This window comes from Anabrus simplex, chromosome 1 (assembly GCF_040414725.1).
Source record: "Anabrus simplex isolate iqAnaSimp1 chromosome 1, ASM4041472v1, whole genome shotgun sequence".
Taxonomy (NCBI): Eukaryota; Metazoa; Arthropoda; class Insecta; order Orthoptera; family Tettigoniidae; genus Anabrus; species Anabrus simplex.
The window spans coordinates 1,794,687,217-1,794,703,369 of NC_090265.1; the positions used below are offsets into that span (position 1 = coordinate 1,794,687,217).

Below are 16,153 nucleotides of genomic sequence, written 5' to 3' on the forward strand. Positions count from 1 at the left end.
CATTTACTTAGTGCTACGAAAGTCTACAGTAACATGGGAATTACTCTCAGATGATAGCAAAGAGGCGATTTCACTACTCCTACAGCAAACTTGACGGAAGGTAAGAAGTGGAATTGTTCTAATAGACATGATATCACATTCTATGTCCGACCCATCTAGTCAGCGTAATAAAATTGTACGAACACCAAACCTTAGAATATTATAGGTTATAGGGCCATTCTTCTTGCTCTTAGTATTTCTCTTCTTATTCTTCATTATCTTTTCTGATTCTTGAGGTCGGCACTTTTGCACGGATTACGTCATTACGCAGGGTCCAGTTCGTGACGCAACTCTACGTGTTGACTATTGCATGTTTCTGTGGTGGTTGGTAGGGTGGCCTGGGACCCTCTGAACCATGGATCGAACATTAACTGATGTAGGTTACATTGTTTAATGAAATATTGTGAATCGCTGTTAGTACGGTACACATTTTGTGCTCACATCTGCTGTACTTTCTTCAAAGTTGTAATTTCTACATTACTGTAATAACTGGGGTGGCTGGAGACGCCGCGTCGTTGCTATGGATCATAACGCTAATAATCATAGAACTTGTTAACTAATCTTTTTTTTTCGAATGGAATTTAGTGGCGGGAGTGTCCGAGGGGATGTTCGGCTCGCCTGGTGCAGATCTTCCTTTTTGACACCACTGAGCGACATGCGCGTCTGGATGTGGGGGGGGGGTGATGATGTTTATGACGATGATGATAATAATAATAATTAGCGTGGAATGCCATTAGTAGACGAATAAGTTTGAGTTGTTTCTTTAAAAGTAGGAAAGATCGCAATGTGAAGATAAAGGACAAAATCGGGCAAATATTCGTTTATAGGAAGGGGAGTTAGAGATTGGAATAACTTACCAAGGGAGATGTTCAATAAATATCCAATGTCTATGTAATTATTTAAGAAAAGTCTACGTAAAACAGGTAGGTAATCTGCCACCTGGGCGACTGCCCTAAATGCAGATCGGTGGAGAATGTGTGATTGAATAATGAAATAGGAAGAGAGTGAAACCACGTAGCCTACTCGTGTCCGAGTCTGCTCAAGGCTTAACGTCCCCATCCGACGGACGAATGGCCATCAACAGCGTCGTGTGTGCACTGTGGAGAGGTCTCCCCTACCCTGCCGGACAACATTCTGATGGTGCACAGTTTTTCGACCAACGGAACTCGAACCGGCTAGCCACGGTAACGCCAGGAGGGCTAGTAGTTACATCGTACAGTGAAAGGTAAAGAATTTGAGGAAGGGGATTGGGAGATTCAGAGGTACACACGAATTCTTGAGCCCAGACGAACTTTCTCTTCGATACGTCATAATTGGTGAAAGTTCAGTGGCTCCTTTTGGCACCCGGTTGTCTGGCACTGATCTGTCTTAATCGTGCCAAATTCTCTTCTTTCATATTTCCTCTCTGATCTACGTGGACCAATTCTCGTCCTTTTCCAAGTGCCACAGTGTTATCCGCCTGTATCCTCAGACCGCTCTAACACTTGCTTGTGGCACGCTCTCCTATCAGGTCTCCTTGTGTCAATTCCCGTCCTCTTCCAAGTGCCACAGTGTTATCCGCCTGTATCCTCAGACCGCTCTAACACTTGCTTGTGGCACGCTCTCCTATCAGGTCTCCTTGTGTCAATTCTCTTCCTCCTCTAACGCTGACGGTATTAGGTTTGTGGTACCTATATTCGTCGAAGGCCTGACCTCTTCCGAGTATGGTTAATAACTCTAGCTCAATACCTGACTGATTAGGCTAGTGTCTTGTCTTCACCTTCGGCTCTTGGGATCCCGGGTTTGATTTCTGGACTAGCAGTAGGTTAAAGGTTAACTCGCTTGGCCCGGAGACTGGGTCCCTACCATTCGTGCAACTAACACATAACCACCCTGCAGCACACGAACACACAGTTTTATGATAGTTGCTTTACGTCGCACCGACACAGGTAGGTATTATGGCGACGATGGGACAGGAAAGGCCTAGGAATGGGAAGGAAGCGGTCGTGGCCTTAATGAAGGTACAGCCCCAGCATTTGCCTGGTGTGAAAATGGGTAACCACAGAAATAATTTTCAAGGCTGCCGACAGTGGGGTTCGAACCCACTATCTCCCGGATGCGAGCTCACAGCTGCCCGCTCCTAACCGCACGGCCAACTCGCCCGGTTACACACAGTTTCCTTAACAAGGTGACCTTCGCTGGAAGATCTGCCTCACACGATATTAACAGGCGATGTTCGCTATCTCTGACCGCGTTGCCTAGGGAGTCTCTTAACTTAGCAGAAAGCATCCCCCTTCGAGGCCAAGCAATGAGCCTCCTTTCTTCCTACGATTAATGTGATGAGTGTCTGATAAGACCCTGCGATTGGCCCCTGATAAAAATGATAATGGATAAATGTCCGTCTTCTTGCGTCAACGACCATGGGGCTTCGGGTTCGGTTCGATTACAAGCCTAGTCGGGGATTTTTACACCAGGCTACGGTCGCTTCCTTCCCACACTTCCCACTCCTAGACCTTTCGTACCCCATCGTGGCCATAAGACCTATCTGTGTCAGTGCGATTCAAGGCAAAGTGAAAAGAAAAATCACATAGTGCTGCCAACCCTCCATGGGCGCTAAAAGGTAGCTCCTCAATTGAAGAGCAGACGCCGTTGTAGCCGCCCCTGACGCATATCATCTTCTGAGAGGCTCTGGGCTCCACCACCTGGTCAGACCCGCTCTAAATTCCACGTTGGGTACATCACACGAACGAAACACATCGCACTTGTAAAACACCAACATCTCGTGCACGACGCAGCAATGCCCACTGTTGGTTACATCACAGCTGGCACAGGTGTGTCTTCTAAAGCGCGGCCATGAACTAACAACAACAACAGCCTCCCAGTTCCCAGGTGAACAGTTAATTAGGTACACCGACCATGGAAGACTACTACATACGCTGCACGGAGGAGCTACATCACGGGAATTCCCCGTGCATCTCCTGCCTGTCGTAAGAGGTCTCAGCTTGGGAGTATGCCTGTGCCTGTCTGGCATTCTTTCCACTTATTTATCCCAGTGACTTGACTTAAATCTTTCCCATCGACCTCTCTTGGTCAACTCTGGTTCTCTTCCGACACCGACAGTGTTAGATTTACGAAGCCAAGGGAATCTTTCACTTTTGCGCCCTTCGTGTCCGATTCCATGGATACATGGTTAGAGTGGTGGTGTTTGGTTCCAGGGGTCTCCAGGTCGATACCCGGCTCGGTCAGGGAATTTAACTTCCTTGGTTCATTTCAATGGTCCCGAGGCTGGGCGTTTGTGACGTGTCATCACAGACTGGCCCCCATACCCACAGACGCACAGGTCGCCCATAAGGTGTCAACTCGAAACACCTGCGCCAGTCCTCTCCGGAGGCCACTCGCCATTATTACGCTCTTTCCTTTCATTTTCCGCTACTTTTAATTTTCGAATAATTGGATCTGTTCCTTGTTCTTCTCTGGTTAGTGTTAGTAGAGTATGGTTGCCCAGTTGTACTTCCTCTTAAAACAATAATCACCACCACCACCTCCCAATGTAACCGCGGGTCCGCTGACTTACCACTGCCTGTTCCCAGTTGTTCACGTTTGCTAAATTTACAATTACGTTTTTGTTCGTGTCACAAATAAGCGGAAGGAGTATCAGAAATTTTGGCGAGTTATGCTTACTTTTATCTTTCCTATCTGATCTTCTAACCGAGCTCGATAGCTGCAGTCGCTTAATTGCGGCCAGTATCCAGTATTGGGGAGATGGTGGATTCGAACCCCACTGTCGGCAGCCCTGAAGATGGTTTTCCGTGGTTTCCCATTTTCACATCTGTGTCGGTGCGACATAAAGCAATTAGCAAAAAATCTGACCTTCTTTGGTCCACTGTTCTTCTCTTTCGACTGTGACGGTAATGGATTTTTTAAGACGTTTTCACGCCATCCTTTCCGGCCCTTCGCTTTCTTCTGTCGTTACCAACATTCTTCGAAGGATTGGATCTCTTGTGATACTTTCCTCTGATTAATGTTGCCCAGTTTACTTCCTCATGAAACAATAATCACCAGGTTCTCATCCCACTGCTAGCAGCCCTGAAGATGACTTTGCGTGGTTTCCCATTTTCACACCACGCAAATGCTGGAAATGCACCTTAATTAAGGCCACGGGCCACTTCATTCTCAATCATAGCCAAAAACTTTCGATGTTTTCGTGCAACCTTAACCACTAGAAGAAAACTGTTCCGCACATTGCTTTCTCGCAAGTCAGTTTTCAGGACGTCTTCATAGCATGACTTAAGAGAAACAATATGCATTCACTAATACAATACAATTCACTTTCTGTTTCAGTGAAAAGAAGAGTGAAGAAGTGGATGGTGCAGACGAAGAGCATGGAAAGAATGGAGGAGGAATCAGTCGCTTCCGCACCGCTTTGCCACAGGTATGACATGTGACTTCATAAACGTAACACTGGAGTATTTCAACACTGAATGACTGCTATGAATAACATGAAAACATCCATTATGGACGTATTGCAATCACTTCAAGAGTAGCTGAAATGAAGTGAATTTGGGTTCTAATTTTTTGAAATCATATTTAAACTTTACAGTTTGAGCCTTTTAGAAAAGTTAATTAGTTCTTCTTCCGGGTTGAATGGTGTTGTTTTGTTCTGTAAATTCCGTACAGAATACATTGCAGAAGCCTTGGTTACCTGCCTGGGAGAGTGATTACCTTGGATCGAGTACGGGTATTTCAGTGGCCTTGACAAAGAATGTGTTCCAAACATCGGCAAACTGTAGGGACTGCACAGAAAACAACAACATGGTTCAACCGGGAGGGAGAACTAAATAACTCTACACACCGTGGAGGTTTCACATCATTAAAATGGTGACAACTATTCGGTTATATCTCCTCATTTCGCTCTCCCTTTTGTCAGCAATGGTCAAGTTTGGCTTTTGTTGGCAATCTCTCACTACCCAAATATAAGCAAATCGTAAAGATATTCCAGCTTATGAGTCGTATTTTGTAATCACGAGCCCAGATAAAACTGTTAATTGTTTCTGATTTCTTCTGTCAGGTCCTTTGCCTTGGCCTAAACTTATCTTCCGACCCTCAAATTTATTACGTTTGCGAGGAGTAGATGGTATTTTATTTTCCATTCTTTCCTGAGTCTTCACTTTCTTTCTAAGACTTCTTCTTCTTCTCCTTTTCTTCCTTCCTTCCTTCCCTCCTTCCTTCCTTCCTTCCTTCCTTCTTCCATCCATTTATCTTCTTCGAAGTTGGTAATCTTCCTATTTTCGGAATTGAAGCGTGTCTTATTACCACCCTCATAGCTCAACTGCTCCCAGAGTTACAGGAATGACAGAGAGAGGTAGACATATAGATAGTGGGATTGATATTAAAATTACAATAAACAATATTTAAATAATGAATATTTCACCAGATCATAAGAAGAGCAAGGGTTTGTTGAAACACTGCATCCGGTCTATTTATATATTTATTTATTTATTTACTTATTTATTTATTTATTTATTTATTTATTTATTTATTTATTTATTGGTAACACATATATACAGATAAACATATTCAGATATCTAGATAAACCGATATGTCACACACTGACAGTCGGAAAAGCACTGGGGAGTCATAACTTCAGATTATAATTGTCCAGCCATTGTTCAGACGCTGTCATAAAATCCTTTGTAGATACTGAAATGCACTCTTTGGACAATCCGTAACTATCTGTTGGATTGTCTTATTCACGTCGCCACAATCACACGTAGGGATAGATGCGTGTCCCACGTATGTAGTAAAGCTCCGCATCGTTCATGACTACCTCGAACTCTGAGGAACATGGCACAGGTTCTCCGCGGTAGATCAAATCCTTTTGCAGGGTGCTGGGCTTTAGACAGAGAATGCCAGTCAGTTCTGCGGTGAAGTCGCTGCAGATCAGTTGTGCTGTTCGGACGGCGGGACATCTATTTCAGTCGCTGAGATCCTCTAGTTATATCACCGTAGAAGGTGTCCGACACCTAATTACCTTGATGTTTTACTTTCTGATATTGAATTCTTTATGATGTCATAGATCAGTCGGTTGTGACTGGTTAATGTTCTCTAACTTGACGTGTAGTTCATCCCGATTAGACAGATGGCACCTCATGTAATGACGGATCGCCGAAGCATTTCTTTATACCTTATCTTTGATTCTTTTGCTCTCTGATCGGGGGAAAAGAATGGCTTGGGTTAAAAAGATGTAGGCGCTGGGCTACGAGATGATTCATCTCTTTCAACTGAGATTTTAAAAAGATCCATAATATACACAGTATGACTCCATGTTTTGATTCAATGTATATGACTACTTAGAATCTATGTATTTTATTCCTACAAGCCTCAGGTATTTAGGTTATTTTCCTTTCCTTGGCTTGCCATACTTACGCTGGTTTAGTGTGCTGAGAGATGCCTGTTCTGTATATTATTCTTTTATTTATTTGCTGAAGACTTATTTCAGTGTCCTTCCTTTTCTTCATGTCTGCTTGTTATGTATTCGTTCCTACGTAAGGGGGAAGGTAACACTGATCCATTTGATCCGTGTGTGTGATGAGTTTGTTTGTGGTTTTTGATTGGAGACCTTTTATATTCTCTTCGGCTTCGACGTCTGGCTTGAGCTTATGTTCTGTAATATGGTTCAACTCTAATGCTGTATGATTCATGTTTGCTTTTATGTGCGTTATGAATATGTCATGTAGCGTATCAGTTGTTATTTCGTTATGGTGTTGACTGGGTGAGCCTGACCTATATTGCGGTGACCCAGATGTCTCATCTGTGCCCTCAGATCAAGCTCATAAGCCGTCGACTGACTTATCATGCTGTTACGGTTCTCATCGTAACGTGTCTTGATACTATATTATTTTTTCTACTTTGCATATTTGGTCTCTGCGCGTGTGTGTAGGCGTTGTGTGATTATCGGATCTGTGTTATTCTTCAGTGCCTTATGGATGTTGCTTTTATCATTAACATTATCATTTTATCTTACTATTTTTCGCGGCTTGCTCAGGCAATTTATTTACCTATTTCGGGATCGTACTCTCAATTCTACTTGTTTCAAGTGACTCATGTTTATTTGCTTCCGTAACGATAGCAACTCTTTTAACCTCCTGGTGTTCCATATTTGTTCTTTTCCTGCCAGCTTTGCTTCACTGGCGTTTTGATTTCTGAGGGATACAGTCTCTTTGGAGATTGTTGGAAGCCATGTTCCTTTTTAAATAACTGATTTAAGCCTTGTCTTATCTGGGAAGCTTGAATAATACTTTTTCTTGTGTGAAAGCAGCTACTTTCACCTGTTATTGATGTCTTGACAGTGAGAAAGAAATGCTTTGCATCGAATTTCAATTACCACTGTAGGGAAATAATTGAAAAATAACTGTGTCAATTTTCATGATACCTCTGTTGCGACAGTGTAAAATTTCATGAGATTGTGTTTAATGAGTCAAACGACTCGATTGTGACTAAGATACCCTCACGGACTATGTATATTAGTAGCCGTCTCCCTGTATCTCCCTATTTTGCTTGTTTTTGCCACATTTTAATTATTTTGCCAATCTTATGTTAATAAACCTTACTCATCTTTAAATGAGCTTTGCTTTGGGTACATGCCTTTTATTCTTTATTTTCTTAGTCTAAGAGGCCCGAATTCAGCTCCTGGCAGTTTATAGCCAGTTTCGACCGGTCCACGGTAATAGGTAGGTAGGTAGGTGGGTGGTGTAATGGGAAGAGCCCGATTCAATGATAAACCAGCACCAGGGTGGTTAGTCTTCTCAATGTGGGGGTGCTATGTGACGCAGTATAGCCTACCAGTAAAGAGAGTTGCAGTTAGCAGTACCAATGATGATGCGCATGGCGTGGTTCAAGGCTACCTTAATTTTCTTACCATGTGGACGGTTCAGTCAGACTGAAGAGCTGACATCTGCAAGTTTACGTACTATGACATTTCTTCTCCTTAACTTGAAGCTTAGTTAAAGAGATGTTTGTTGAAAAACAACTCCTGTTAGGAGTTTTTCCAAAGTACCTTGGATTGGTGCTGTGTGCGAGGGGAATGCCATTGAGTGATACATCAAGTTTGGCATATGTCTGTGTATTGTCTAGGTGGAACAAGCGCATCTCCGAAGTTAAACCTCTTGGATGCTTATTCCAGGTGTCGTTTGGCTACAGAAGGTGTGGGAAAGAAGTGGCTTCTTTTTCGCAAATAACGTCCGACCCAGCATGGCTCAGGTCGAGCAACACTGTTACCACATGCTTTGGTCCTTGACTGCATGTAACACTCGTAATGAGCACATGAAGCAAAAGGAAGGCGTCAATTCGCAGTTTGACCTCTCATTGAGCGACTGGACAAGTCACCGGCCTGTTGTCGACTTTCGACTGCTCACTGTTCAAACATCGCCCATTTCGGCTGAGCAACAATGGTTCTGATTCGAGTTCGTTCATTAGTGAGTCTCTCTCCTTGTTCGTTCTGGCAGCAGGAGTGTTCTCTGAGAAGTGGTCAACTAAGCTGGGGCAATGACTACATAGTTAACATCCAGGTTTGGATAAGCCAGATCTTTTTGGAGATTGCTGGAGAAAAGAGTGTTATTACGCTTCATTCCATAAGCATTAGTAAGAAAATAAAATAAATAGACGGGCGTTCCTAAAATAGATTTTATTTTGAAATCGTGTTTTCTTTATTGCCAGTCATAGCAGCCTTTCTACTAACGATGGAGGCGACTCACTCACAACATGTGACTCCAAGTTTCCTTTCTAAGAGCGTGAAATGAATAGCTATGCAAAGCGGTAGAAACTCATTTACAACTCTAGTTATCAGACATCCACTGTGCATTAAAACAAAGCGTGGGGCTAAGTTTAATACATAGCCACAGGTCTTTCGCACGTAGAATACTTCAGGACGGTGCTAGAAAGAAGTAGAGGATGGTTGACCAGTTGTACTTCCTCTTAAAATAATAATCAACACCAACATCACCACTGTTAGAAATGAGTGAAAGAAGCGTACTCAAGGTTTAGAGAGGTGTTTTGTTTCTAAATGCGGTCTCCTCTTGCGGTGTTGTGAACTCACATTATTTCTAGTCTCCATCAGCTCTAGCTGTTTTCGGGCGGATGTATCTCCATAGGTCAGACGAGAACAATAACTTAAGACCTACTCGGTTGAGAATCGCAGCGCATAGCCGCCTCGGATTTCTTACGTTGGAATTCTGTGAGAAGAACAGAAAGGCTCGTACAAGGGCGAAAAAGAACAACTGATAACTGAGTGTGGTACCCTCAAGAAGAAAAGTCTTCGCATGTCTATATCGATTATAAGAAGGCATTCTACTCAGTGCGACATGATTACCTCGTGGACAAAGTACATCCATCAGTTGTTGCCTACAGCGAAATGGGGGGCACTACTCCGACTTGGACAGCACTTCCTAACGAGGAAAATCAACTTCAGGAGTGGAATGGACTTGTTCTACGACAGGCAAAGGAAAGTGCGGTGTACATTTATGTGTTAGTTTGCACATTTATCTGGAAGTTCGGTTGAAAACGTGTTTATGTGCAGTCTGGGAGAATATTATCGAGTTTAGTTATGCCGAAGTTGGACAGGTAGTTATCGCTCCTCTCTGGGACTTCCCTTCTATCTGGGACGCTGCCGTAGGAATCAAGATGGCTGCACATCGTGATGCATCTTCATCTGCATGATGTTATATGAAAAATAAGTTGTTATAATGTAATCATTATTGTCTTCTTCTTTCTTAATCCGCTTACCCTCCAGTGTTGGATTTTCCCTCGGACTCAGCGAGGGATCCCACCTCTACAACCTCACGGGCAGTGTCCTGGAGCGTTAGACATTGGGTCCGGAGATACAAATGAGAAGGATGACCAGTACCTCGCCCAGGCGGCCTCACCTGCTATACTGAACAGGGGCCTTGGTGGGGGATGTGAAGATTGGAAGGGATGGACAAGGAAGAGGGAAGGAAGCGGCCGTGGCCTTAAGTTAGGTACCATCCCGATATTTGCCTGGAGGGGAAGTGGGAAACCACGGAAAAACACTTCCAGGATGGCTGAAGTGGGACTCGAACTAACCTCTACTCGGTTGACCTCCTGAGGCTGAGTGGACCCCGTTCCAACCCTCGTACCACTTTTCAAATTTTCGTGGCAGAGCCGGGAATCGAACTCTGGCCCTTTTATTTAATATATCACGCTTGATGTCCAGCTATCATAGAATTTTTAAAAACTTCGCAAACTAGCAAGTTGTTGCCACTGACTATGACTTTCACGCAAACTCATCAACGATAGGCTTTCTAGGTTGCCACGGTCGGTGCAGCGTCAGTGCTTGATGCTGCCTTGCCGTTCGAGACAATATGGTCGAACTTAGTCGGCAGGGCACTAGAGGTCATAGTACACAATTCCTAATAACTAGAGTGCGTGCCAAAAGCTTGCTTAATCTGCGCCGCTCATATGGAGTAGGCCTAAAGGTATACGAAGTTGTTCATTGTGATTCGTCTGTCGGATGAGAACATTAAGGAGGTTATCTTTCTTTGACTTCGTAACAACTTACTACCAAGTATCTATATATATATATATATATATATAATAAGAGTTTTGTCTGTGTATTGTTCAGAAATTAAAAAGGATGGTATTTCTGTATTGGTCGTGTCCATAGCAACAAGGAAATGCACTTTTTATTTTTCTGTAATTTCTGTCTGTCTGTCTGTCTGTCTGTCTGTCTGTCTGTCTGTCTGTCTGTCTGTCTGTCTGTCTGTCTGTCTGTCTGTCTGTCTGTCTGTCTGTCTGTACACGCATCACGCAAAAACGGCTGAAGAGAATTTAATGAAAATCGGTATGTAAAGTTGGGGCATAGGCCGCTACAATCTACGCCATAAATAATTTTATTCACGCTGAGAGAAATGGTAGTTTTGGGGAAGGCCCAAAATTTAATTTCCATCTATTTATTTTATCAGTGGTCCTATGTTAATGAAAATTTGTACGTAAAGTCCCGGGACAAGTCGCTACAATCTAGGATATAAATAATCGTATTCACGCTGAGATAAATGGTAGTTTAGGTAAAGACCTAAAATTTAATTCTCAAATATTTATGTTATTAGAGGTCAAATCTTAGTGAAAATCGGTTTGAAAAGTCGGAGAATAAGTCGCTACAATCTAGGCTATAAATAATTTTATTAACGCTGAGTGAAATAGTAGTTTAGAGGAAGGCCTAAAATTTAAGTCTCAAATATTTGTATTAGTGGTCCTATCGACAAACACTACATAACCAAAGTTATTAAATTTCCGATGTGTTATACACTTTTACCGTACCGGCTATGATAACAGGGATATTCATGAATTTGGATTTTTGTTGCTGAAGTCCATACCAGCGACGAGTCACGAGAAAATGGGTAAACAGAATGTAATGAAAATCGGTTTATATTACAAGACAGAACAACTTTCAGAAGATTGATACAACATTTCAATGGTTTCCAGGAAAAGGAAAAGAGGAAAGGTAATAATATCTGGACACAAGAGAGGAGGAAACAGCAAAGTGAAAGGATGAAGAAAAGAAGGATTAAGATGAATGCACAGGGTTACTTTCCGTGATCTTTAAATGGCCAAAATCGAAGAAAGAAGAAGAAAATCGGTATGTAAAGTCGGGGAATAAGAAACTACAGTCTACACAATAAATAATTTTGTAAGACGTCCTAATATCACAGAGTCGAAAGAAAATTAAATGTGAAGGCCTACAATGCAGAAAGCTCACAACCTTCATCAACAATAACGTTACATTGACCATTGTTTGTTGTGATGTGCTTTGTGTCTCTGTTGCCACTCATCTCCGATAGATACGATTACTGCTGTATACAGTCCGGCTGCATGGCTAAATGGTTAGCGTGCTGGCCTTTAGTCACAGGGGTGCCGGTTTCGAATCCCGGCAGGGCCAAAAATGTTAACCATCATTGGTTAATTTCTCTGGCACAGGGACTGGGTGTATGTGTCGTCTTCGTCATCATTTCATCCTCATCACGACACGCAGGTCGCCTACGGAAGTCAAATCGAAATATTTGCACCTGGCGAGCAGAACATGTCCTCGAACACTCCCGGCACTAAAAGCTATACGGCATTTCATACTGCTGCATACAGAGTACTTTCTTCTTAATTTGCTTTACGTCGCACCGACACAGATAGGTCTTATGGCGACGATGGGATAGGAAAGGGCTAGGAGAGGGAAGGAAGCCGCCCTGGCCTTAATTACGGTAAAACCCCAGCATTTGCCTGTTGTGAAAATGGAAGACCACGGAAAACCATCTTCAGGGCTGTCGACAGTGGGGTTCGAACCCACTACCTCCTAAATGCTAGTTCACAGCTGCGCGCCCCTAACCGCACGGCCAACTCGACTAGTCGACCGAGTATAACAGCTAGTCGAATATTGGCGGGGAGTAGCTGGGGAGTATTTCTTTAATGCTATTTGTTCGGGGCGTCGACCTACAGTGATCTTTTGCCCCCAGCTGTGGAGTTAGTTAACTTTCTTCTTTAGCATGTCATTCCTTGGTTCAAAAATTTTCTGATACTACTGGTACGTAACAAACTGGTTCATCTTAGCATGCGAACTATTCAATCCGTACTCTTAGGCACTGACTGGAATGAGCAGGTGCATATTTAACGGAATAATGGCAGATGAATGTTCACGGCTGTCTGCGGTCTGGTCATTCCAGCACTGGAACTTTGGGCTGTTAGATCGGCACCGTAGTACTGTTCGTTAAAAGTGAGAAAATGTGCGGTTTTTCATTATTTTTTTTTTGCTACTTGCTTTACGTCGCACCGACACACATAGGTCTTATGGCGACGATGGGACAGGAAAGGCCTCGGAATGGGAAGGAAGCGGCCGTGGCCTTCATTAAGGTACAGCCCCAGCATTTGCCTGGTGTGAAAATGGGAAACCACGGAAAACCATCTTCAGGGCTGCCGACAGTGGGGTTCGAACCCACTATCTCCTGGATGCAAGGTCACAGCTGCGCGCCCCTAACCGCACGGCCATCTCGCCCGGTGGTTTTTCATTTGATCGAGTATTTTATATGATAACATTGCTTTTAATTGCTACATTCCTACTGACGTGTTTGTAACGGCCTAAGTTGACTTCAGTTAGGAAAACCACAAAGGCAGTATTTCTGAAAATCCCGTAGCGAAGCGCGGCTAGTTTACACTAAAGTGAGATAAATGCTTGCCAGTTACTATTCTAACATTGTCTTGCAAAATTAAATTAACTACCTATTAAATTAATAACAAGAAATCGAATAATTAATAATACAATTAATGATACTCCGCCGCTTACGATGGCCTTGATTACGAATATAAACTTTACTTTCGCTTAATAAGAGCATAATTTACCTCTAGTAATACAATTTAAAAGGAATGGCGGTAAACAAACGAAAGCACCAGGGAACAGGTATACCACCTCGCTAAATTTCACTAAATTTTCAGTAACCTTATTGCCAACCTGCCAACGGCCGTAGCCGTGTTGAAACACCAGATCCCGTGAGATCTCCGAAGTTAAGCAACATTGGGCGTGGTCAGGATGGTTAGGGTGGATCATGGGAGACTACTGGATAACATTAGTGCAATTGGACTAGACAAAAGAGTGACTGAATGGGTTGCTATATTTCTAGAAAATAGATCTCAGAGAATTAGAGTAGGTGAAGCTTTATCTGACCCTGTAATAATTAAGAGGGGAATTCCTCAAGGCAGTACGAGAAAGACACATATTTTTAGTTTATACGTAATGTACCCTTTGATACTTTTCACGTAAATTTTAATTCGTAATTAGAAAGAGACCCTCGAAATTAATATGCCAGTGCTTTTAGCTGGATAATATTAAATCGTTATTGATACCCTGCAATATCACTGCATGTTGAGTTCATTGCTTGTCGTCTTCGGAGAAGCCTGGTGCAGGTCTTGACACCCATGAGTGACTACGCATCTAGTAGTAGTGGTAGTAGTAGTGATTGTTTTTGTTGTTGTTGTTGTTGTTGTTGTTATGGTGGTGGTGGTGGTGATGGTGATGACAATTATGATACTAGTAAGCAGATAGGGAGATGGTGTCAGCACATAGTGTACTGTAGTTCTCTCGAGTAAAACCAAGGGGTCTGCTCAAGGCTTAAAAACGTCCCAATCCGACGTAAAAGTCACCATCTGCAGCACCATATGCCCTCACTCCACATGAAAGTGAAAACATATTTTCTATATCTTAAGCATATTAATGTTACTACCATTTTAGCTAACAAATCCTGTGTATATTCCAAGTAGTGTTGGCTACTGAATGTATGATTCGAAGCAGTGTATCGATTCATTCAAATGTCCGAGTGAATCAATTCACAGGAACGGCGAGCTCACGGCACACTATCCAGCTTACTCCCAGCGGACAGTGCTGAGTGGCGCACTCACTGGACGTTGACGGGGAGCCGAGCTTCCGCTGCAGCGAGACAGTGAATCATGGCACACCGAAAGAATCGTGAACAAGCACGGCTCAGTGAGACACAAGATACACACGGCTCCTTATCGGCCACTGGACACTGGCGGAGAGCTGAGCTTCCGCTGCAGGGAGACATACAGTGAGCCATGGCACACAGAAAGAATCGTGAACGAGCGCGGCTCAGTGAGACACAAGATACACACGGCTCCTTATCGGCACACAGGACACTGGCAGAGAGCGGAGCTTCCTCTGCAGCGGGACATACAGTGAGCCATGGCACACCGAAAGAATTGGGAACGAGCACGGCTCAGTGTGACACAAGATACACACGCCTCCTTATCGGCCCACTGGACACTGGCGGAGAGCCGAGATTCCGCTTTAGCGAGACATACAGTGAGACATGGCACACCGAAAGAATCGTGAACGAGCGCGGCTCAGTGAGAAACAAGATACACATGGCTCCTTATCGGCCACTGGACACTGGCGGAGAGCAGAGCTTCCCGCTGCAGCGAGACATACAGTGCGCCATAGTACACTGAAATAATCGTATGCTATAATGGACTCTCGAGCTCAGCTCATTTGAAAATGATACCCACTTGCATTCACTCTCCTCTTCTTACAGGGAGGTTTAAATAATAGATGGATTTATTTGCAGTGTTAGAAAGGTAGTCATAACATAGTTCGGAAGTAGCTAGTAAGTAGGTAGGCTATTAGGTTATACTATGTATTAGTTTAATGAATCTTAGAATTATAACTTATTTGACAATTAATTAAACTCGACTCTAGCCTGTCCTATGAGTATGAGTCATGCTCATGACCACTCAAAAGTACCTGTTTTATATTGGGAAGAACGGCTCAGTATTCTCTCAGTTCATATGTCACATCGTTGTACAAGACTTCAATCATATGTGGACGGACGCAATAACTTAACCAACAGTATGTTGAATCAGAAAACCAGCGGGCTACTGTACATCTCGGGTAGCCTATACGAAATATGACGATTTAAAAAATCCTCAGCTGATAGAAACATACATATTTTCAAAAGTGTCTGAGCGAGTTGGATGTGCGGTTAATATCGCGTAGCTATGCACTCGCATTCGGGGGATGGTGGGTTCGAATCCCACCGTCGGCAGCCGTTAAGATGGTTTTCCGTATTTTCCCCATTTTCACACCAGGAATTGCTGGGACTGTACCTTAATAAATTAAGGCCATAGCTGCTACCTTCCTAATCCTAGACCTTTCCCATCCTGCGTCGCCGGAAACCTTCGATGTATTAGAGTGACTAGCATTTTTTCTAAGAAAAGAGTTCATAGTATGAAGACCAGATGGCAGCAGCGAGGAGTGAATGCTGTTGCTGCTGTCTTAACAGCACATACTACACGTATCTGAGGCTCAAAGTCTCCGGACTAGTGACAACAGATCTCAGGTACTGGAAGCAACTGATGACCTCATAGTCGGCAGTTCTTCTGGTGTCAGGCCTTTTGTTACTGCGATGGTCTACAATTATCACTTTGACTTCAAAACAGTACGATCAGCTCCGTTCGTCTAGCCTCCGCACGACGGTTTCTAATTCATATTCATCTGTTGCACTTATCAGAATATCATCTCCGTTTCTGATATTGTTTATGTTCCTACTGCCAGTTATGATGCCGTATTACC

At 43.4% G+C, this 16,153-nt stretch overlaps 1 protein-coding gene across 1 annotated transcript in view; it reads left to right on the plus strand.

Annotated features, from left to right (window-relative positions):
* The window catches only part of LOC136882897 (facilitated trehalose transporter Tret1), a 107,994-nt gene that overhangs the window by 54,974 nt on the left and 36,867 nt on the right, over window positions 1-16,153 (plus strand). Inside the window, exon 2 of the mRNA XM_068226821.1 lies at window positions 4,360-4,450. Within this exon, the coding sequence (XP_068082922.1) occupies window positions 4,360-4,450 (91 nt within the window). The remainder of the gene's footprint in view (window positions 1-4,359; window positions 4,451-16,153) is intronic.